General features: G+C 48.5%; 1 protein-coding gene and 1 long non-coding RNA gene across 6 annotated transcripts in view; one reads left to right on the top strand and one right to left on the bottom strand.

Annotated features, from left to right (window-relative positions):
• The first annotated feature begins 30 nt into the window (after positions 1–30).
• On the top strand, positions 31–15,265 carry LOC138161913 (uncharacterized). The gene is made up of 3 exons (XR_011168491.1): positions 31–566; positions 13,306–13,392; positions 15,140–15,265. It is a non-coding gene; the product is annotated as an uncharacterized lncRNA (long non-coding RNA).
• NECTIN2 (nectin cell adhesion molecule 2) overlaps positions 1,227–24,454 on the bottom strand; it is a 32,595-nt gene continuing 9,367 nt past the window's right edge. The window contains exons 4-9 of one of the 5 annotated variants that reach the window (XM_069088976.1): positions 24,293–24,410; positions 22,438–22,586; positions 16,928–17,090; positions 2,156–2,219; positions 1,973–2,059; positions 1,227–1,879 (exon numbers count right to left, since the gene is read on the bottom strand). In XM_069088976.1, the coding sequence (XP_068945077.1) occupies positions 1,664–1,879; positions 1,973–2,059; positions 2,156–2,219; positions 16,928–17,090; positions 22,438–22,586; positions 24,293–24,410 (797 nt within the window). In that variant the 3' untranslated portion in view covers positions 1,227–1,663. Of the gene's footprint in view, positions 1,880–1,972; positions 2,060–2,155; positions 2,220–13,693; positions 15,612–16,927; positions 17,091–18,032; positions 18,889–22,437; positions 22,587–24,292; positions 24,411–24,454 lie in introns of those variants that run through there. The other 4 variants (XM_069088980.1, XM_069088977.1, XM_069088979.1 and 1 more) reach the window with 4 other exon arrangements.

The raw sequence follows: 24,454 nt of genomic DNA, 5'->3' as shown, positions 1-24,454 counted from the left end.
TCAGGAAACGGGGCCCATCATTGGCCCGAGGGATCTCTTCGTCATAAGTTGAACTCCCCTGCCCCACTTACACTCGGTTATCATTGGTAGGCCGTTGACAGATCCCGCCCTAGTCCTACTCCCATTGCTTCGTCCAAAGAATTGCTTCCTCTGATTGGCCCAGGGTTTCTCCGTCCCTTGTGCCCAGTGCGGCATTTGCTTCACCAGCCCTCTATCTTCTCGTATTTTCATTGGTCTTTAACCTCGAAGAGCCCACCTTCGTGCAGCACCCATTGACCTTCCCACAGAGCGTCCCTTTTCATTGGTCTATGATTCCATTTCTTTTGCCCTCCCAAACATCGTGAGGTTAGACGTTCGCCCCTTTCATCTCCGACCTTGTCATAGGCCTCCGGTTTCACAAGTCCCACCCTCTCTGCTTTCCCATTGGGAGGCCCTCAGCGCTCTCTTCCCACTCCCCCCCTCTCCCCCTTCCGCCTTCCCACCGCAGATATCGGATTGGCCCGAGGGTGAGATAAGGTATCTGGTGATTGGCGAGCGGAGCTGGGTCCCGGCGGGCGCTGGCTGAGGTAGGCTGTGCTTCGCGGCTCGGGCCGGCAGGTGGCAAGGTCAGAGAGGCATTCCCAGAAGGCACCGCGGGCCCGGACTCGCCGACGATCCGTACTCCTTCCCCTTCCCTCCAGTCAGTCATGCCCCAGAATGCTCTGGTGGGGCCTCAGTGACCCTGGCCAGCTCCTTAGGTCGCCATTACTTTCCCACTATGCCCTGGGGCTTCCTTTCTCCCTTACCTCTTACCCCTTTCTGCACGTGGGGGCAATTCCGGGCATGACTGGTAGCAGAATACCACCGTTAATCGCCCCTAGTTAAGTACAGTTTAGTTCAATAAGCATACATACTAAGCAGCCTCCTATGTGCCAGGCACTGTCGGCCTCGCCCTCTTGGAGCTTTCATTCCAGAGGGCCAAGCTGGATGCAGATAAGTAAATACCGGACATTTGCGGGGCTGGTCCCAAGGGTCCCCGGCTGGCTGAGCCGGGCAGGACGAGGCTGGGGTGGGGGAGCGTGGAGCAAGGCATTCATTTGGAGGCGGGGGAGGGGGGAACCTGCATGGGCAAAGGCCCGGAGGTGGGAAATGGGAAGTGCAACGTTGAATGGGCGAATAGTCTCGGGGAAGCGTGAGGTGGGTCCCCTTCCTCCCTGCCCTCCAGGGCCAAGCAGAGCTCACGGACGTGCAGCTGGACAAACAAATTCGTGTTTATTAGGAAACATTTGTGTACAAAAGTCAGTTCCCCTCCTCCCCACATCGCACCACGCGGGGGGACAGGACCAGCTCAGCCAGCCCTTCACCCGTGCCCCCCCCCCGCTCCCCAAGTACTGGCTGTGCCCTCCCTGAGCCCCCGCAGAGTGCGCAGACAGGCCCGGCCTCTCCCGCCTGCAGAAAGGGCAGGAAGACTGGACAGTGCGAGGAGGGCGGCTGCCCAGGGCTCAAGTCTGGGCGCAGGGTCACAGTCACATAGGCTCAGAGGGGGCGGGGCCGGGGCCGGCCCGGAGCGGGGAGGGGGAGCTTCCGGGCGGTGCTCAGCCCCAGGCCTCCCCCGGGGGCGTGGTCATAGTCTGGGCTGGGGCCGGGGCCGCACTGGGCCCCGCGGGTGGGGGGGGGCAGTGGTTCACACGTACATGGCCCGGGACGTGACGAAGCCCCGGCCGCGGTAGGCTTCGGCGGGGCTGTAAGCCAGGGCGTCGTAGATGGGGTTGATCTTGTCCAGGTAGTCCTCGTCCGCCTCCAGGGGCAGCCGCTCCCCTCCCGCCTCCCCCGGTTCCTCCAGGTGCAGGGCGGCCGCCCGCTCCTCCAGGGTGGGCAGCTCGTGGTACCGCGGCGTGTCCTGGGGGGGTGGGGCGAAGGTTCCGTGAGAGCCGCTTCCGCCCCCCGCGCCTCGGGGTGCCGGCCCCCGCCGCCCCTCCCACTGAGGCCTCACCTGTTCCGTAGCGGAGAGGCTGGGCTCAAAGTAGTGCGCCTTCAGAGGGATGTTCTCCGAGCTCCCTAGGGTGAAGAGCTGAGAGGGCTGGGGGCGGAGAGGAAGGCGCGGGACCGGTCAGGGCGGTGGAGGGCCCCCCCAGGAGGGGTACCCAGGAGGGCCGGGCTGGGGCGGGGTACTTACCATCTCTGGCTCCTCCAGCTTCATCTTGGGAGGCGGAGGCTTGTAGGCTGGAGGCCCTTCGAGCCTGTGGGCAAGGAGCGGAAGGGGGATTCAGCCCACACCGCACCTTTAAGCCTTGGGGCCCCAGCGAGACCTTCCCTGCCTTCTCAGGGGTGGGGGGAGAGCGTGGAGGCCAGTGCCCCAGTGCATCTGGAAGAGGCTTTAGGTTCAAGTGATGCCACACGTTCTCGGTCCGCACCCCCTGAGCTCCCTGTCTCTGACACTGTTCACCAGTCCCTGCCTCCCAGATCCCGACACCGACAGCGCTGCCCTTAGCCAAGGCTGCTTTAAGGTGCCTCGGACTCTCACGGGACCAGCAGCTAATGTGCGGTAAAGAATTGTTTGTGCTTGTGCTGTTGCTAATAAACTGCCCTCACCAGCAATCAGCGGATAACGACATTGATCTAATCTTAGGGGTTTGGGGGTTTGCTGTATAGAGAGACACCAGCAGATGATTATGGGGAAAGGGTTTTCTAGTAAGTCAGAGGTGGGAGTACTGTGGAACCTGCACCTTCCTCCCACCCTCAAGAACTGCCTTTCCTTAGGCTTCCTCATTCTTTAAGGGAGTCCTTCTTTTGTCCTACCCCTTTTCTCTACCACGCAACTGGAGATTTGAGGAGCCGAAAGAACTAAGCCTAACCCAGCAGGGTAAAGCTTACTAGCCATATGACCTGGGACAAATCATTTAGCCCTGTTGGCCTCAGTCTCCTAATCTGTAAAATGAGCTGGAAAGAGAAAAGGCAAATCAGAACAGTATCTTGGCCAAAAAAATCCCAAATGGAGTCACAGAGAGTTAGACACAATTGAAATGACTGAACAGTAACAAAATGTCTGACCATCTCTTCCCTTACCATTCTCCTGGTTCTCTTCCCATGTCTAAAACCAGTCCTTTTTTTCTGGGTCATCACCTATCTCCTTCTATCTAGGTGTGAGCATTCCTTGAAGCCCTGTGTGTGTGTGTTTAATTTAATCTTTATGCACACTGTGTATGTTCATCCCTCCCCTCCAGGTCCTGATCGGATGCCTTAGTATGGCTTGTCTGACCCTGAGTGATCCCCACTCAGATCTATTAACTGTTTGAAGACCTCCAAGGAGTGGGACCTACTCCCTCTCAAGGCAGGCCATTTAAAAATGAGAGTTTGGGGCAGCTCTGATTGTCAGTTTTTCCTGACATTGCCTGAGTCATGGATTTGAGGCCCTTCACCAATCCTGACTGCTGTCATCTGGACACTCTCCCGTTTATTCACGTTCTTAAATGGTGACAGCCAGAACAGCCTAAGAGCCTCAATGGGAGTTCTGCTAGTACATTGGGATCACCACCTCCCTGATTCTGGAAGCTGTTCCCATCTTGGTGCAGCCTAGTGTTGAATTAGCCTTTTGGGGGGGCCATATCACACTGCTGACTCATGTTGAATTTGAAGTCCACTAAATCCCTGTATCTTTTTCAAAACTGCTATCTCATCCCTGCCTCTAAAAGGTGTGAAGTGGATTTTTAAAACTTGATCATTTGCTTCTAGGGAATTTCACCTTATCAGGGTCCTTTTGGATACTGCTTGTCTTCCACTGGGTTAGCAACCCCTCCCAAGTTGTCACCTGCAGATTTTATGAGCAACCTGTCCGTCTTTATCTAAGTCACTAATAAAAAGAGTTTTTTTTATTATAAGCCAAGCACCAATCTCTAGGATCCTGCACTGGAGACCTGCTGTGCTGACATTGAACCCTTAGCCACCACTCTCAGAGTCCTTTGATTCTTAGAGGGAGAAGGAGTTCGAAGGGTTAAGGAACATGATTCATGAGCCAGATGCCCCATCATTCCATGCTGTGTTGTTCACTGCTCGGAATTTCACTGGCAACAGAGAACACCAGAAAGATAATTGCACCATATGTACTAATATCTGATGTGGAAGATGACGAGGCAGTGAAATTCTGCCAAGACCTCAGTTTTGTTGCTGTTCAGTCATTTCAGTCTGACTCTTTGTGACTCCATACTGGAGTGCTTTGCCATTTTCTTCTCCAGCTCATTTTACAGGTGAGGAAACTGAGGCAGACAGGGTAAAGTGACTTGCCCAGGGTCACACAGCTAGTGTCTGTGGTCACATATGAACTCATGAAGATGAGTCTTCTTGACCCCAGGTCTGACACTCAGTCCTAGCTAGCTGCCTCTCAAGATCTCAGTAAGACCCTCCTAAATAAGTCAACACACACTTAATTGGAAAAATATTAAAAGATGGGGAATAGTTAGTGTTGGAGAGGTCAGGGAAAGGCTTAGTGGAGCAGTGATGTGGAATTATGATGAGGTTAAAAAAAAGGAACTAAAATGTGCACATTCTTTGAACCAGCAATCTCACATACCCCAATGAGGTCAAACAGAAATAAAGGCTTGACAGCATAATGCCCATAGCAGCACTTTTTGTGTTTGCTGGAAAACACGTTTAATACCCATTGGTTGAAAATGGGGAAACAAAATCGTGGAATGTGAATGTAATAGGATATTACTATGCCATAAGAAAAAACACACGAAGAATTCAGAAGTGTGAAAGACACAAACATGCAGATAGAAATTTGCAGAACCAGGAAACCATCCATATAATGACCACAACTGGGTATGAAACTGAGTCTGACTCCAGTCACAGTCATAGCTCTGATGCCCTCAGAGGAGCTGCCAAAGAACTGGACTCTACAGAAGCTCCCTGCTTTTGGGTCAGCAATGCTTCCCCAAAGCAGGGTCAAGATGGATGTGACAAGACATGCTGCATGTCCCGAGGCAGTGGGAGGATCTCAGAGGCCAAAGTGCCACTGACCACGAACGCCTGGGCAATCAGACCGACATGTGGCCACCCGGCCTTTGCTGGATGGCCTCTAATGAGGGGCTCATCCGCATGGTGGAAAAGCAGTCATTTTAGGGAGGTTTTCCTGACATCAAGCCTCAGTTGACCTCTTTCCAGTTTCCGTCATTCTCTTGCTGGGACCAAAAGCTACCAATGCCTCTCATAGTCTCTCTTCTCTCCTGCAGGCTAAACATGCCCACTTTCTTTTGCTACTCACATGCCACCACCTTGAGGAGGCCCTTCACTATCCAGGTCAATGTCCCCTGAATGCCATCCAGCTTTATTGGTGTCCTCATTGAAATGTGGTGCCCAGAACTAAGCCCAGTCCTGCAGGTGTGGTTTGCCCAGAGCTTCCATTGCCCTGTCTTGGATACAACACCTCTCTCTTTCTTTTTTTTTTTTGGGGGGGGTAGGCAAGGCAATTGGGGTTAAGTGACTTGCCCAAGGTCACACAGCTATTAAGTGTGTCAAGTGTCTGAGGTTGGATTTGAACTGACTCCAGGGCCAGTGCTCTATTCATTTCACCACCTAGCTGGCCCAACAACACCTCTCTTAACATAACTGAAGGTCCCATTGGTTTTTTTAGCCACTGTGTACACAGCTGATTCTATGGTCGAATTCTACTAAGACTCCCAGAGAGTTTTCTGATGAGCCATTTCTCTTGTACTTTTGAATTAATTTTTTGGAACCAAATGTGAGAGCATATACAGGTGTCCCAAAAGTTAAAACAAAATAAATAAATAAAACAAGCCTTAAAGCCTTAAACTGCACCCAGATTTTTGAGACCTCCTCCTGGAAAGATTTTTTTTTTTGAATTTTTTGAATTCTGACTTGGCCAGCCAGAGTATTTATTACCTATCCCTCCCTGCTTAAGGAAATCTGTAAATACAAGTATGACTCTGTCCAATTGATTGATAAAAATATTCAGCAGCACAGATCTGTGGGCCACCACACCAGGGCCACGATCCCAAGCAGACATCCAAAAGTAATGTCTACTCTTGGGATCCAACCATCAACTCAATTCAATTCAATGTGTCCTCATGTCCAACCCACTGTCTTTGTCTTTTCCACGAGATTAAGATGAGATTATTTAGTGCAGACTTTATCAAAGGCTTTACCAAAATCCAGTTAAACTATATCTAAGGCAATTTCCTGACCCACAAGTTAAGTAATCTTGTTAACAAAGCAAGAAAGGTTTGTCTGATGACTCCTTAATTAAATCATGTTGGTTAGGCTTTTTCTTTTATGATCACTGCTTCCTTTTCTATGTTTATTAACCATCCCTTTAATAATACCTTTTAGAATTTTGCCAGGAATCAGAGTCAAGCTCACTGGTAGCTAAGTGGCTTAGTGGATAGAATGCCAGGCCTGGGGTCAGGAAGACGTGAGTTCAAATCTAGCCTCAAAACCCTAGCTGTGTGACCCTGGCCAAATCATTTAATGTCTGCCCCATTTCTTTAACCATAAAATAGGAATCACAATAGCATCTACTTCTCAGGAGGGTTGTGAGATCATTTAAGATAGGATTTGTAAAGCACTTGGCATAGACTTCACACAGACTTGGTCCTTTCTCTTCCCTTCTCCCTGGCCCACTGGAGAGTCCATTCTTTCTTCTGAAAAGCAGGTGGTCCTTCTCTAGTTTTGTGGTCAGTCTTTCAGCCATAGTGGTCAACTTTATCACTTCTTTCTAGATGTAGTTCTTCTGAGAGAAGCTCCCTGAAGTTATCTATGGCAGCAACAAAGCCCTCTCTGTCACCTCACTTATCTTGGACATCTCCCCCCAGTAGCTATATTTGTCCTGTTTCTAGTTCAAAGATTGTTCTCTTTGGCAGATAAACTAGAAACAGAACAAGAGATGAACAGTCCTGCCTAACCCTCTGTCCCCTGTGCGCCCATGGCAGCCAGCCTCTCTGGTCTTTAATGCCTTTTGCCTCAACAGGGCTTAAAAAACAAACCAACCCTATGTTGTCTCTGTCTTCCCTTAACGCCCCAGCCAGCCTGAGCTCCATCTCTCCCCTCGCTGTTCCTAAAGCATCCCCAACCCCTTTTATATCTAGCCTGCCCGGTGCCTGTCTTTGCTCTCATGTTGTGCACTGGCTGGTTGGCCCTACTTAGGTCCACTTCATCAGAATTGTTTCTGTCCATGCCTAAATCAGCACCCTCCTGATGCTCCCTCAGAATCTTTGGAGTGTCGCTCTTTGGTGTGTCAGACTATGCCCAACTTTTCTGTCACAAACTCCAGGAGGGAGCAGTCACTTCTTCCAAAGTTCCTGAAATTTCTAGTCCAGAGATCTGTGCTTTCTTGTAGGTGAGAATCAGACCCACAGTCAAATTTCTCCTGGTTGGTTCTTTCACCTTTAACTGGATCACCATGGCAAGTCAGGAAATGAGTTCTGCTTTCGGTGGCAAGGGCACCAGTGGGTGTCTGGCAGGCCCACCCAGCCTGTCAGGCACCCAATGTGTGGGCCCCGCCTGGTGGCCGGTTCTGCCCAGGGCATCTGTAGCCAGTGACACTCTTGTACCACTTTCTTCTCCCTTTAACCTTCACCCAAATGTCCTCCTTCCTTCTGAATCAAGTGGATACATTCAGACCTGAATTCGGTTAACATTGCCTCCTTACAGGAGGATTTATCTAGTTTACTTCACTTGTTGCCCTAGTGTGTGCATCTATCATATATGGACCGTTGAGGTTGGCATCTTCTCTAAACCCAGTAGTCTTAGGCAGTGGCCTGGAGCACGGAAATGTAAGTGACTTGTCTAGGATCACACAGCCTGTATGTGTCAAGTGAACATGCACCTTGAACGCAGGTCTCCCTGGAAGACTGTATCCCCTACCTCAAGCTGCCATTCTGTGAGCTTTGTTGTCAGCCCATGTTGGGCTTGCCACATTCCTGGCTAGGACTCTCATTCCTCCTTTAATCTGGGACCCCACCTGGTTACCAGTGTCCCTGACTTAACTTCCTCCACAGACTTCCCAGAAATACTTTTCTGAGTCTTCTGCCTTCAGTGGGCAGGAGTGAGAGAAGCTAGCTGGGCCTGTGAGGTCGCCAAGGCGTGGGCAGGAGCAGTGGCTGGCCACGCTGACCGCCGGGGCCTCCCCCTCGAGGCACTCGTTGTCCCGACTCCTCGTTGGCCTCCATCGCTTCCTAGGGGATCCGGGTCTCCCATTCGCCTTCCCTGAGCATGAGAAGCTGCTACTTCCTCAGGTCTTTGTCCTGTCCCTGAACTCCAGATCTTCGGTGGGCCTTCCACCCGACACAGGCCAGAATTCATGTCTGCATCTGCACCCCCTTGCACAACGCAACCACAACCCTTCCACCTGTCTCCCACATACAAATCGATGTTCTAAGGCACAGCTCTGACCTCAATCACTCCCCTGCTCAGGAAGCTTGGGTGGCTCCCTATTGCCGCTAAGGTAAAACAACCACTTCTGTTTAGCACTTCAAGCCCATTATAACTTGCCTTCAGTCTACTTTCCCCACTACTCTCATGTTGTGTTCCCCCTTGCACTCTCTAGGCAGCTAGGTGGCATCATAGTACATGGGGACGGGACACCTGAAGTCTGGAAAACTCATGTTCCTGAGTTCCAATCTGGCCCCAGTGACCCTGGGCAAGTCACTTTACCCTGTCTGCCTCAGTTTCCTCATCTGTGAAATGAGCTGGAGAAGGAAATGGCAGACCACTCAGTATCTCTGCCAGGAAAACCCCAAATGGGGTCAGAGGGTCAGACACAATTGAACAGCAGGAGTGCTGTGTTGCAGCTAAACCAGCTGCATGCACACGGTCCCATCTCTCCCCTCTGGGCCTTTCCACAGGTGAACCAGTAGACATTTGTACTGTCCAGTATACTCCTGGCTAGGACTCTCAGAGTATGCACTCCAGGCAATGTGCTAAGAGCTGGAGACAGATACAGAAAGAAAGAAAAGAGCTGCCCCTTCCTGGGAGGAGAGACATGAATGCCACGTACCTGCATACCAGATACACGCGGGATGCATGCTGAGTTTTAGGAAGGAAGGCTTGAGGAGCTGGGGCTGGGGGAGGGGCCAGGAAAGGCCTCCTGCAGAAGGTGGCTTTGGAGCAGAGTCTGAAGGAAGCCAGGAATGGGGGATGGCCCAGAGTGTGTGTGTGTGTGTGTGTGTGGGGGGGGTGGTGCGAGAATGGGGAGGGAAGCGTAGATGGGGGGTGGGGGTGGGAAGAGTAAAGTCTAGGAAGTCTGTGGAGGACTCTCCTCTCCAGTGCTAAGGTCAAGGGCCACTTTGCACAAGAACTGGCAGCCCTCTCCACCACTGCCCTGAATGACTTTGAGACTCACAAAACATTTATCTGTGTACACACTCTTTACCTCATAGATGCAAAACTCCTCGGGCGGGAATTGTCTTGGCTTAATCTTTGTCTCCCCAGTGCTAAGCACAAATGAATTTAATTTCTTCCTGTTTTTTAGGAACCCTTTATTGTCCCTGCTTCCTTGGAGTGCAAAGGGGCATTACCCAAAATTCTCTTTCTGCTTTTCCAGGAAGGAGAAACGCTTGCCCTTTGCCTGCAGATAAGAGTCATTGCAAAATCATCCCTGATTAAAACTAGAATCTAAGGGGTGCTGTTGATGGCCTCTTAGGCAACTCAGGAATGGCTGAATAAATACCTTTAACTAGGATTGTGAGGGAGTGTTGTTGTGTCCTCTGATTCCAGGGAATGCTGAGTAATATAGGCTGATCCAGAGCAAACAAGTTACCCAAGGACAACCACACTGTAAAGAAACAGACTTAAGTGCTCATCAATCAAAGCAAGGCCAACTTGGCCCCCCATGACCTGACACCTACCTCTGGAAAGACTGAGGCAGAGACTGACGATCAGAGGCAACCCACTGGGGGCATTGTTGCTTGACTGGGCTTAGTAACTGTAGTTTCATTTTCCTCCTTGCAGTTAATTAAGGAAAGTTATGGGGGGAGTAGTGATAAGGAAGAAAAAAGGGAGGGGCAAAGAGATACTTTAAAAAGCCACAGAAGAGAACACAGATGTTTGGAAGGAAGCACAGACAAGGAGAACAGTTTTGAAAATAACAGATAAAATTGATTATGCACTTTATTTATTTTGCAGTTGGGGTTAAGTGACATGCCCAAGGTCACACGGCTAGTTTTTTTTTGTGTGTATTAAGTGTCTGGTTATGTACTTTAAATGGAGATTCACAGTTTCATATAGAATTCTGTTTTGTTTATGGAAATGCCCTTTTTAGGTGTTAAAAAAATATGAGCAGACTTACTTTGCTCTACGTGTCCATTACAAGTGAGACCTTCAGTAGTGGTTTTCCTTAGCACTAGATTCCCACAGAATAGATCAGGACACACCCCAGACTTGTCACCCTCCTTTTATCTTTTTAGTACCCCGATAAAACCTAGATAAACATATCCCATCTCCTCCCTCCCCGCCTTCTCAGGAATCTATTATCTCATTTCCTTCTTCATCTCAAGTCCTGCTTGGTCTGCTTGGGTCCTGCCCTCTCTTTTCCTCTGGTCCTTCAGCTCAAGCCTTTGACCTCCTCAAACTTGAAGCCTTCAACTTCTCAAAGTCTCCCAAGTTTTCTTTATTTGTCCTCCTTCCCCTTACTCCCTTCTAGCCAGTCAATAAACACAGCACCTATTCTAGGGTTACAAAGAAAGGCAGAAATATGGGGATGGGGGTGGGGGGCCATGAAGACAATGTTCAAACAATGATGTATAAACAAGCTATCTGAAGGATAACTTGGAGTTAATCAGTAGTGGAAAGTGCTAGAATGAAAGGGAATCAGGAGAGGATTCCTGCAGAAGGTAGAATTTTAGCTGAGTCTTAAAGGAATTCAGGAAAAAAGGAAAAAAAAGGAATCTAGGGAAGACGGAAGGCAGAGATGAGGAAGGATTCTGGCCATGGAGGGACAGGGAGTGAAAATGTCTGCAAGCAGGTGATATAAGGAGGTCAGCGTTACTGGACTGCAGAGTGTGTGATGTAAGAAGATTGGAGATGGGGTACCAGGATATGAAGGGCTTTGAATACCAAGCAGATAATTTTTTACATATTTTGATACTGAAAGTGGTAAGAAGCCACTGGAATGGATTCAGTTGTATGCACACACACACACACACACACACACACACACACAACCAGCCCTAGCTTCAGGAAGATCATTTTCAAGATTCCAGAGCCCTTTAGTCACCTTCAAAATTCTTTTTTCTTATTCATGCTAAATGTTTTTTCTCAACCTTTTAAAGCTGGGCACACCGTTAGTTAGCTGGTTCCCAGTTTAGTAGTCATTTCTGACTCATCTATCTGTGTACAGTCAGACCATTAAAATTTTAAAGCAAAGATAAAAATCAACAGTGGGTGAGAAGATATGGTGTGAAACTGAAATGAGTTGTGGGCCTGTTTAAATAGGCTGCATTGAAGTCGATTTCCAAAGTTGATAAAATAAAATAATTGACTAGACTATTAGATTTCCTTAAAAAAAATTTTTTTTTAACTTATGTCACAGTAAATTTACAATGAGGAGACCAAAAGAACCTAGAAACGATCAGCCAGCAAACGGTCTTGCTTGGTGGGGAAACATGATAAAGAAAATACTAGTTTAGTATAAACGCATTAGCAAAATCTTGAGGAGAGTGGATGACTTTAAAAATTAAAAGGTGAGAACTAATAAAGGTGGGAAAGCAAACCTAATTAAGCTACATCACAGTGAGGAAATTGAAGGATGAAACTGGAAATCCAACAGATGAAAAGATCTAATAAAGATTTTTCCAACAGACTCTTTCTTTCCCACTGGAATTATATTAGAACTCAACATCACAGTCTCTCATGTGCTACATGAAGAAATGAAAAAGTCATACTAAAAAAACCCTAAAACCAGAATGACTGAACCAGACCAAGAATACAAAGGAAAAAAATGCATTTTGGAGATGATGCAGTTTTCAGGTGCTTTTAAGATATCTGAAAGAGGGGGCATTATCAACCATATGACTATGAAAAAAGCATTTGATTCAGGAGAGCAAAAGATGACCATGAAGAATCTTGGATGTGAAGGTAGAAAAAGCCATAATGAGAACTAATGAAAAAGCTGGGGAAAGGATGTGTAATAGGGTATACACAAAACAATCCATGCTGCAAGGAGACACGATTGTCAGGAAGTTTGGGGTTTAATTCACAAGGTTTCTGAAGGAGAGGAAGATTGGGAGGAAAGAAATTCAGGCACTAATAATAGCAGACCACATCTTTACCATCATATGATTTGACCTAGAGATATCGATCCTGAACTGGGGCTTTGTGCCAGGTGCAGGCTCAGCCCTCTGCTGCACTTTTCATTGAGTTGCTTGGTCCTGACTGGGGGTGCTGCCTGCTGCCCCTTCTTGGCACCTCCCAGGTTCCCACTCTGGAGCTTTCTTGGAGGATTTCTCCTGTTTTTGTTTTTCCCTCCTCCCTTTTTTATGTGTCTCTGGAAGTCTCTGGAAGAGCAACAGGAGCCTGGCATTTGTTGGCATTTAGGGGGGCACCTTTCCAGTTGCCCTGGGACTTCTCAATGACCTACTGTGCTGTTCTGGGGAATTGTATTGGATTTCCTGATGGCTGCTCTGTCTGGTGTGAATTTCAGGGTATTGCTGAAGTTTGCTTATGGGAGTTGTGTGGTTTGCCTCCCATGTAAGTAGTCATCTTGACTGGAATCCCAAGATGAGAATGCAGGATGTCACCACACTTCATTATTGTTGAATATAAAAATCTAGACTTTTTGGTAGAACCAAATGCCACCTTAAAGACTCTCTTCCAACAAAGTGTCTCCCAAGCAAATGTAAACATTATGTCAGATTCCTTGAGAGAAAGTTATTGCAATAGAGATGAATTTGAATGTCTGACCATTATCACCAGGTGAAATATATCATGGGGAGGCTTTCTGGGATATCTGATCACAGAGACCAAGGTGGGGAGGATTTCCCTGTTTCCAGATAACATTGTATCGCTTGTAATAAACAGAAGAGGAGAACTTTCGGCCTCAAGGCCACATGTGGCCTTTTAGGTCCTTAGGTGTAGTCTTTTGACTGAGTCTAAGTCTGTGAAGCTTGGATTCAAAGGGCCACACTTGAGGACCTAGAGGGCTACATGTGGCCTTGACTGCAGGTTCCCTACCGCTGTACAAAGCCAAGAAGTATTAGAGTCTAGGGAATCTGCAAAAATGCTGATTGAGACAGTTAGCTTCAGCAGAGTTGTAGGATACAAAATAAACCCTCAAAACCCAACATTTCTTTTTTTTTTTATTTTTATTTTTTGCAGGGGGAAGGCAAGGTAATTGGGGTTACGTGACTTGCCCAAGGTCACACACACAGCTACGTAAGTGTCTAAAGTCACATTTGAACTCAGGTCCTCCTGAATCCAGAGCCGGTGCTCTATTCACTGTGCCTCCTAGCTGCCCCTCAACATTTCTATATAATAATGATGATAAAAGTCAAGAGACTAATTAAAAGAGAAATACCATTTCAAACAACTACAAAACGTATAAAATATCTGGGAATCACTCTACCGAAGCATACGAAGAATTTGTATAGATTCAATTACAAAGTGCCCCTCAAAGATATAAAGAACTTAAATAACTGGAGGAATATTCACTGCTCATGGATGGGCTGTGCCAATATAATAAAAATGACAATACTACCAATACCAATCAAGTTATCAGAAGGATACTTTACAGAACCCAGTAACATAACAGAAGTTTTGTTTGGAAATATAAAAGATTTGGAGATCAAGGAAAATAATGAAAAAAGTTAGAGATGAGCTACTAGACTTCACCCTCATCAAAATAATCAGATAATACTTTAAAAATTCAAAGGCAGATAGCATAGACAAGTGATAGGAAAAAATGGAACTTAAAAATCCTGCGTGTAATAAAGTACACAGGAGAGAATGCTATTTGGTAAAAACTTCTGGGAAAACTGCAAAGGAGTCTAACAAAAATTAGGCTTACAACACCACCTGTGTTCCACAATACATTCCATATGGATATGGGGATCTTAATATTAAACATCATAACATTAAGAAAAATTAAAAGGGAAACAGATTAGATTACCTTTCATAGCTGTGGGCAGCAGACATATTGCTAACCAAACAAAGGATAAGGGAAGATAATTTTAAAATAAAAGATAAAGTTAGATAATTTTGATTACATGAAACTTACAAGTTCCTGCCCAAACAAAATTAATGTACGAAGGATAAAGGAAGGATAAAGGAATCGGTCAAATAGGGGGAAAATCTTTGTACTGAAGTTTTTTTTTTTTTAAGCAATTGGGGTTAAGTAACTTGCTCAAGGTTACACGGCCAGTTATTTCTGGGTGTGGTGCTGAGTGTCTGAGCCTGGGATTCGATCTCCAGGTCGTCCCAACACTGGAGCCGGTGCTGTTACTCGCTGAGCCACCTGGCCACCCCTTGTACTGAAGTTTTAAAATAAGGGTTAGAGATCTAAGATATATAAACACCCAATAGAACAAAAGCCATTACCCAATAGTAAAATCAGGGGATGCGAACAAACAGTTCTCCAAAGAAAAACTGCAAACTATTAATAACTATATGAAAGGATACTTTCAATCATTAGTGAGGGAAATGCAAGTTAAAACAAGGTTTCACCTCACACCCTACAAACAGACAGATATAAAAGATGGGAAGGGAGAGATTGTGGGAAGGTAGGCATAGTTGAGTACAGTGTTGGTGGAACTATGAATTAGTACAAGCATTTTGGAATTGGTCAATATATTAAGTAATCAGTTAATCAAATAAAGTAACTAAAATGTTCATTTTCTTTGACCCAGAGACTCTACAACCTGGTTTATACTCCCAGGAAGTCATTGATAAGAAAGTCCTCACATAGCAAAATGGTTATACCAATATTTTTTGTGATAGTAAAGAATTGGAAACTCATTAATTGGGAAATGGCTAAATAAATTGTGGTATATGAATATAATGGAATATTAGTGGGCTATAAGAAAAAATGACCATGGAGAATACAGGGTAGGAATACATGAAGTGAGGAAAAGTGATGTATTGGGTGGCTGGGTGGCGCAGTGAATACAGCACCAGCTCTGGAGTCAGGAGGACCTGAGTTCAAATCTAGCCTCAGACACTTAACACTTACTAGCTGAGTGACCTTGGGCAAGTCACTTAAGCCCAATTGCCCAGCCTTCCCTCCTCAAAAAAAAAAGTGATGTAAGCTGAGCCATGGAAACATTCCACATCACTGCAATAATGTAAATGCAAAGAAGTACTTTGTGTCTTTAAACATAATTATCTTTTTATATATATTTAAAAATAATATCTGTGGCTCTTTGGAATAGGGGGAAAGGGATATTGAGAGAAATTCTGGCTATGTAAAAAAACAAGGCATCGATTAGATTTATTTTTAAGAAAATGGACCACAAAAGGAAGCGTTTGAACAGAAAAGAAATGATTGCAAGAAAGCCCTGGATGGGATGGATAAACCTGGGAAGGATTTGGTCTCGCTGTCTTCACAGGAAGAGTAGGTTGGTGAAAAAGGCTTGTCTTTGAGACTGAGAGGCACCAGAGTGGATGGCCTAAGGAGTGTGCTGGGAGACCTTGGAAAGACACAGAAAGCGGACAGCGAGTTGGGCCTACGATGAATAAATACAATCACATATATAACATTACATTTTAAAACCAGAACTCGCAGGGATCCTTATGTGCAGTGCAGCAGCCCATTTCTGTAAGAGTTCAACACCCTTGCTATGTAGTGTCCAAAGAATGTCTTCAAAGGGAGGCCTGCTCTGAGGGTTTGTAGAGGGGTAGGGTGGAAAGGAAAATAACAGGCCATGTAAAGGCCCATAGAGAAACATGAAATACAGGATATTAAAGGATGGCATAGAATCCAAACAGAAACACATGGCCCACCGCCGGGAACAGCCACATTGCTAATGCAATAATATAGAATAATATTATATTAGCCGATGTTATTTATAGAGTGCTTAAAAGTCTTCAGAATACTTTCCATATATTATCAAGGGACAACCTCAGTATTCTCTCTATTTTGCTGCTTAGGAAATTAGGTTTCAGAGAGGTCAAGTGATTTTCCCAGGATTACACAGCTACTAAATGGCTGAGGCAAGATTCAAAAAACCTTCAGCTGCTTCTAGCATAAAATATAAAGTCCAGTCCTCCAGTGTCTCTCCTTTTAAACCTCATTGAAAATACTTTCTCTCCCACAATCTTCGCCATAGCCAAGCTGAACCTAGAGGCCAAGCCCTGAACTTCACATTGCACCATTTCCTGGGCCACAGACACACAGCTCTCCCCCTCAGTCCCTACCCAATCAGGTAGTCATTCTTCCTCCCCCAAATTATTTACATTTCCTCATCTCTATGGATGCTTCATCCTCTCAGTAGAATGCAAGTTCCTTGAAGGCAGGAACTTTACCCACCCAGCTCTATCTTTTTAACAGCTCTTTGTTGAATTGGACTTAGAATGGCAGAGCTGGGAAGGTTCTTAGAAACCAACCCTAGTCTGTTTCATTTTACACTGTTACAGTTCTGTTCAATCGTATCCAGCTCTTTGACCCCACGAACAAAAAGTTCAAGAGGCTTTCTTGGTAAAGATACCGCCATTTCCTGCTTTAGTGACCCCATTATACAGATGAGGAATTGAGGTAAATAGGGGATAAGTGAACTTGCCCAGAGTCACGTAGCTAGTAAGTGTCTGAGACTGGATTTGAACTCTACCCACTGTATCACCTACTTCCATATCATACTAAGGGAAAGCAAAGCCGGAGAAGGGAAGGGACTTGCCTGAGGTCACAAAGGGTGTCATTCTTAGAACCAGGACTGGAAGCCAAATCAGGGTGCTTCCCACCATACTCCACTCCCCGCCGCCCCCTTCGCTTTCCCTAAGGGTCACTCACTCATCCTCTTCTTCCTCAGGCCTTCCATGTAGCTGCTCCTCCTCCTTGCGCTGTTGCCGGCAGATTAGGATAGCAGTGGCAGCCACGGCCAGAGCAATGATCGCAGCAATGATGCCACCGATGATGCCACCAGTGGCACCAGCACCCGCTGTGTCGGGAGACTCTGCCAGAAGGAGAGGGACAGTGAGCTGGCCATGGTGGGGGAGGGGCACCGAGGAAGGCTCAGTCCCTTCTCTCCCCCTCCTAGTTCTGCCCTGGCTCACTGGGTGACTGGAGATTTCACTTACCCTCTTTTCTCCTCGTTTTCCCCATTTGTAAAGTGGACTCGACCATCTCTAATGTGCCAGCTTGGCCAGTTTATGCTCTTACATCTGAATTTCACTTTAATATAGAATCAGGAGACCTAGCTGTCCATCCCAGAGCTGTCTGGGTGACTCACCACTTGTGGCCTTGGGCAATCCACATCAATCTTCTGGGTTCTACCCAGTGCCCCTTCCCTTCCTCTTTCCCTTCTACTTATAAAGCCAGGGTCCTAAAGGGAAAATCTCCCCTCCCCCCCATCCCAGGAACTTGAGCTAACAAAGCTTTCCTGTGCCGAGGTGAGTCACTGAAAGTCCCCTATTGCCACCACCCCGGCATGACTTGGGAGAGAACAGAAAGACAAAGGGAGAGGCTGAGTAGTCTATAATGCTGATGCAGGTTTATAAAAGGGGAGGGAGGATAGGAAACCACCACCCCTCTCAGGGATTCAGCCATCTGCCCACACCCCCTTCATGGAGTCTAAACCCCCACCCCCCAGTCATCACTCCTCCAACGACTCAGGCTTCTAGCTACCCTCCTCTTCCCAGCAGCTTCAGTCCCAGGCATCCTGTCCCCTCTTAGGACTCCAAGGCCTGTTCAAAGAATCAGCATTGACCCAAAATGTCTGGCCCCACCACACCTCCCCTCAGATATCCCAAGTCCCCAACCTCCCTGACTCAGGGCTGCCTCTCCCCACTCCCAGAATCTAGCCCCACCAACCCTCATTTAGGGACTTGGGGATCTGCTCCACCCCCAACCCCTCCCCCCACCTTAGAAATGGGACAAAGCACAGAACTTCCCCTCATTCTTCCTCAAAGGTCCTTTATTGAACCCTTGGGAGTGGGATGGATGTGTTGGGAGGGGAACCCTATAAGAAAATATAGTCTCTTTGAGTCTCCTCCCCAGTCTCCCCTGGGGGCACAAAACAGAAAGGGAGATCTGAAGCTCCGCTTTCATATCCTATTTTGTTTTGAGAGCATAGGAGGTAGAGAAGCCAAGTCCAGTGTATTAAACATGCCCCCTCCACCCTCTCCCCCACTTTCCCAGGTCCCAGCCAGGCCCCGCCTCAAATTCCAGGAACCAAGGGGTGGCAGATGAGCTCCCAAGTCTTTCCAGTCTGACCAGCCCATCCAGTGTTTCCCTGGGGTTTCGGATCCCTGAAGAAGGTAGGAGGAGGAGAGGTGTATGTGTGAGATTGCTTGGCCCCAGTCCAAGAGGGTGTGCATGACGGCTTGAGCCAAACTCAGGTCTCTCCAGGGGGTGAGAGGTGGCTATGTCCTGGTGTCACACATAGACTGCCCTCCGGGAGATGAGGGAGCCATCCAGCTGGGACTCCATGTCATCCTCTGCCCCTGGCTGGGGCAGCATGAGCCCTCCCTCCTCCTCCTCCTCCTCCTCCTCCTCCTCCTCTTCCTCCTCATCCTTCTTGGTTGGACCAGGGGCTGGGGGGGCCCAGAGGACTGGCCCCCCATTGCCGAAGACCTGGGTCTTGGGGTCATAGGAGCCACCAGCTCCTCCTCCTCCTCCTGGGCTCTTCCTTCTCCGTCTCCTCAGCAGAATGAAGGCCATGGCCCCCCCGGCCAAGAGCAGCAGCAGCAGGGTCCCCCCCACGGCCCCCCACACCACTGGACCTACATCTCCTGTTGAGGCCCGGGGGGTGTCTGGGGAGAGAGAAGGGGTGGACAGGGGGGGAGAGAGAGAAAAAGGAGACAGGGTCAGGAGGAGGAAACAACGGGACATGGGAGCACATGAGGGAGAGGACATGGGGCCCTGGGAGAGGGGAGAAAGGAGGTGACTGGGACTGAGAAGAAGGAGGAAGAGGATGGAGCATGGCAGAGAAGGCAAGGAGAAGAAAGCTTGTGTTGGGGGAGAATGTGATGGGGAAGAGTGGAGAAAGAGAAGAAATACTGGAGGAAGAGAAGGCAGGTCTGAAGGGAAGGAAGGTAAAGGATAGGAGGGAGAAAGGTTGGGTGGGTGGTAGAAACCAGATGTAAAAGAACTGGAAGAAAGGCAAAGGGAGATAGGATGGGGGAAAGGGGAGAAGGAGAAGGGAGAGCACAGGGTGGTGGTGGAGAGGACAGAAGGAAGATGGCGCTGGGGGGGGAGACAATGGGATGGTACAGTGTGGGTAAGAGGGAAGGAAGAGTGGGGAGAACCCTTGGCCATCACTTTCTCCCAGACAGCCTTGGGAGCACCTACAAGGGAGTCAACATAACACCACAGCTCCCCCAGTGGCAGCCAATGCTATTGCAACCACAGTGCCTTAAATCAGGAGAGGTGGGCTGAGAACCCAGGCTTCCCATGGCCAACCCAAGTCTCTTTCTAATGCACTGGACTTTTGGGCAATGGGAAATATATACAAATGCTAATGGAATGAAAGGGGAGGGGAACAGCAAGGATAAAGCAAGAAGAATGGGAGGTGGAAGAATGGGTGTCATGGACCCAACCTTGGGAAGAGGCAGGAGAGAAGCTGGCGATCGGAACTCCCCCCCCCCACATGCAGCCCACAGCACACCACTTCAGAGGGGCCTACAAAGATGCCACCCAATCTGCTGTACACGGAGCATGGCTGAGGAAAGCCCTCAGACTCATCGGGGCAGGGGCATGCACTTGGCAAGCCTCTGTGTCCTGACTAAGGGAAGGGGATAAACGTGTGTGGTGTTCGCCATGGATGTGCTGGGCATTGTGGTAAGTGCTTTATCTCTTATTTCATCCTCACAGTGACCTTGGGAGGTGGGTGGGATTTTTAACCTCCATTTTACAATTGAGGAAACTGAGGCAAAAGGGTTAAGTGCCTTGCCCAGGGACACACAGCTACTAAGTGTTTGAGGATGGATTTGATCTCAGGCCTAGACTCCAGGCCCAGTATTCTGGACCAGATAGCCTCCGTTGGCTTGTAACTGGTACTTGTCAGAGGTCTACTTGGGAAGGCCAGTCTACAGAACAACAGGATCAAAATGTGGGAGGAACTTCAGAGGTTATTTAGTTCAGTTCCTTTTATTTTTATAGGGGGAAACTGAGGCCCAGAGAGATGGAAGATATTTTCTTGTTACAGGTGGTCAGTAGCAGAGCAGAGCATTTGAACCCAGGTCTTTGGGCCACTGACCTGGGTTGTCTCCCCTGGGTGCATGCATCAGTTGATCCAATCTCCCTCTTTGGGCTTGTCTCACTCTGGCCAAGAGGAAAGGGTCCAGTGACACCTGCATCTCTTACAGTATTTCTAAGTGAATCTCTTCTACAAGCAGGTCTATTTGGGTAAAGTTTTCATAATCAGATCTCTAATAATGCAGAAGACCACACATTTAAATTTAACTTGCACTGTTAAGATTTTCTCTGTCACTTAATAAATCAAGCCTCATTGTAGCATTTGACAGTTTCTAAGGTGGAGCTCTCGTAGGCCAGTAGGGGCTGGTCTATGTATCCCTGGGGAAGTGTCTGTGGATAGGTCACTGTGGATTTCTACAGGGGTGTGTGTGACTGGGTAGCTGGATGTCTTTAGGAGACGCCACTTCTATCTTCTCTTCCCGATGTATCTCTGAGTTGTAGGTAGTCTCAGTGTGACTGTGGGTCCCTACTGATGCTGCTAAATATTCCTTCTATAGGGGCTACAAGGGGCCAGGGCTAACCAAGGCCAGTCTGTTGGCTGCAGCTTCACTGCCTCAGTGGTGCCCAGGATGGCCTGTTTGGCAGATGCCTGAGGGAGGATCCCCATAGGGCTTTTTTACACAGGTCAACGAGAAGCTTCAGCCATTGGATTGTAAGCCCCTTGAGAGCAGGAACTGTCCCCAGCATAGTGGTAGATGACACACTAGTTGCTTAATGCTGATCAACTGATATCATCAATCTTTAGCCCTCAGAGCCAACAAAGCCTTTGTTTTAAGGAAAAACTAGCCTAGTCTGCATCCGGGACAGACTTAGAACATCACTGCTTTTACCACAGGGGGTGTGGCCTGGGGGACTCTGATGGTTTATCCATGTTGTGTCTGTGAATAAATATGTGTTTGTGTGTGTGTGTGTGTGTGTGAGAGAGAGTGTGTGTGAGTGTGAGAGACAGAGACAGAGGGAGGAGAGTGTGTGTGTGTGTGTGAGAGAGAGAAACATAGAGGGAGGGAGGAGAGTGTGTGTGAGAGACAGAAACAGAGACAGAGAGAGAGTGTGTGTGTGTGTGTGTGAGAGAGAGAAAAACAGAGACAGAGAGAGGGAGGGAGGAGAGAGTGTGTGTGTGTGAGATAGAGACAGAGACAGAGGCACACAGAGAGAGGGATGAGAGTGGGTGTGTAAGAGACAGAGACAGAGACACAGAGAGGAGAGTGTTTGTGTGTGAGAGAGAGAGACAGAGACAGAGACACAGAGAGAGGAGAGTGTGTATGTGTGTGTGTGTGTGTGTGGGTATTTGTGTATTCATGTGCACCCATGGCGGGGAGAGAATTTTCTCAAGTGAGTCTCTGGGTATGTTTACATTTTTGCTTGTGTCTGTAAAACTATTTCCTTGTGGTGTGTCAGTAATGGGGTTTCTGTCCCTCTCTAGCTTCTGTCTCTTATAATGAATCATTTTCACATAGCACCTCCTCTGTGTGGCCCACTTGTCCCCCTACCCTGTGCAATGGCCCTGGGCTGGGCATGGGCCACTTGGGCAGCATGGTGCTGGATGGAGAACCCTGGGCAGGGAATCCTAGGCCTGGGCTGAAATCCCACCTCTCATAAGGGGCCGAAGTAGATGCCCCTAAGGTTCCTTCTGGCTCTGAGGGAAGCAGACAGAAGAATCTGCTGAGACAGAGGGAGAGGAAGACTCTGAGGACCAGTGAAGGCCAGACACCGGCTCAGGGCTTGTTACATTTTTAATGCTTTTGTCGTCAGGGCTCTAGGAAGTGGGCCGGGGCAGGGCTGTGGGGGAGGACAGTCTGCCCAGCTCAGCACAGCCCCAGCCCCCTGAAAGTCAGGCTAAGACAGATACACCATGAATCCCTAAACCAGAGGAAAGGGAGCAGGGTGGGGCAATGGAAGGAGGGTTAGCTGGGGAGTCGTAGGGCCTTGCGTTCCAATATTAGCTCTGACTTTGGTACCTCTGTCATCATGGTGAGCATATCATGACAGTGTGTCTGTGCTGGCATTTTGGATGGCATCTCTGAGCACCTTTCATTTCTACATGCCCCTCCCCCCCAAGCTTCAGGCTGCAGGGTGAAGGTTCCCCCCTCCCTGGGGCCCCTCACCTCTGACTCGGATGGTCTGCTCGGCACGACCGGTCCCCACGGCGTTGGCAACGCTACAGATGAAAGTGGTGTTGGCCGACTCATCTACGGAGCGAATGATGAGCCGAGGTCCCTGGGGCACAGCTGTCGGGGGGAGGAGGCCCGTGGTCCTAGAGTTGGGGGGAAGAAGGGGACTTGTGAGTGTCAGCCCCTCTCCCCCTCCCTCTGGGACTCTAGAATCCAGCCCCCCAGGCCCAGGCTTCCACACCTGAGACCCAGGCATCTGGCCACCAGGTCCTGCCTTCTTAGTCACGTTCTCTCTCCTCTGCAAGGACTTGGGTATCCCTGCCAAAGCCTCAGATCTTCTGGGGGGTGAGGGAGGGGATCTTTGATATTACTAAAGGGACATTAACATCTAGACAAGAAAACTTTGGCTACCAGGAAGAACTCAGCCAGAACTCCCAGTCTCAGAGTAAACCTCAGACACAGAAACCAAGCATTGGATTGAGTATCTCATGGAAAAGATAGGGCTGGATAAAAGCAGAGGGGTGTTGGGCAGCAAACTCATTGATCGGCTGGAATTGGTCGTGGCTCAATGTCACCATGAGAGACAGACACAGAGACAGAGAGAGACAGACACACAGAGAGAGGAAAGAGAGAGAGAGAGAGAGTGTGTGTGTGAGAGAGACAGAGAGAGAGAGTGTGTGTGAGAGACAGAGTGTGTGTGTGAGAGAGACAGAGAGTGTGTGAGAGATAGTGTGTGTGTGAGAGAGACAGAGAGTGTGTGTGAGAGAGACAGAGAGAGAGTGTGTGTGTGTGACAGAGAGAGTGTGGGTGTGAGAGAGAGAGACAGAGAGAGTGTGTGTGTGAGAGAGACAGAGAGAATGTGTGTGTGTGAGAGAGACAGAGAGAGAATGTGTGTGACAGAGAGAGTATGTGTGAGAGAGAGACAGAGAGGAGAGAGAGTGTGTGTGTGAGAGAGACAGACAGAGACACACACAGAAAGGAGAGAGAATGTGTATGTGTGTGTGTGTGTGTGAGAGAGAGACAGAGACACAGAGAGAGGAGAGACAGAGAGGGACAGAGACACAGAGAGAGGAGAGAGTGTGTATGTGTGTGTGTGTGTGTGAGAGAGAGACAGAGACAGAGACAGAGACAGAGACACAGAGAGAGGAGAGAGTATGTGTATGTGTTTACAGGAGGTCTCCAGTAGAGCACCCTAGGGGTCTCTGTGCTTGGTACCAGGCTGTCTTATTTCAGTAGAGGAAGAGACAGCATTGGATAACACGTGGAATGACAGTCAGACAAAAATGCCTTAAAAGTCTAGATCGAGACAAATACACATCCTCCCCAGAGATTCCAAAGAAATCAGCTTCACAAATATAAGGTAAGGGAGGCCTCATTAAGCAGCAGTCATTACTCTGAAAAAAATCTGCGGGTTTCAGTGGACTCCAAGCTTCCTGTGAGTCAATAGCAATATGGAGGCCAATGGCCAATAGCATGTGGGGCTTCCTGAGAAGCAGACTCCACCTGGAGGAGGGGTCAGTTCCAGGCACCAACTTTAGAAAGAACATTGATAAGATGGGGGGCAGGATGAAGGGCCTGGAGGAGAAGTGGGGGGGGGGAATGAGAGTTGAGCTCCAGCATTTAAAGGGTGAGCTGACCCATGATGGCCCCAGGGGGCCCAGCTAGGAACAATGGGGGGAAGTTACAAAGAAACATATTTTGGTTTGGTAGAGGGGAAAGGATTTCCCAACAGTCAGAGGTATCCTGAAGTGAGATGGGCTGCGCCTTTCTGTGGCTCTGCTGGCAGAGACTGGGGTTGAAGCTGGGAAGCAGGCAGCCCCTCCCAGCCACCCCACAGGCCAGGACTCACGTGCTCCACTCATAGGTCACAGGCTCAGGGTTGCTCTGGGCATCACAGCTGAGGGTGGCCTCCACGCGACCAACAAACCAGTTGTCATCGTAGCCAGAGATGGAAACCTCAGGGGGGTCTAAGGGAGATGGCAGGTAGAGAAGAAGGGTCTGGGCTCAGTGT

The sequence above is a fragment of the Petaurus breviceps genome, unplaced genomic scaffold (assembly GCF_028583685.1).
Source record: "Petaurus breviceps papuanus isolate PSGF00001 unplaced genomic scaffold, PetGlider_PUasm1.0 185, whole genome shotgun sequence".
In the NCBI taxonomy this organism is placed as follows: Eukaryota; Metazoa; Chordata; class Mammalia; order Diprotodontia; family Petauridae; genus Petaurus; species Petaurus breviceps.
The sequence above is the reverse complement of the archived record's forward strand: the minus strand, read 5'-3'. Positions and strand labels throughout refer to the sequence as shown.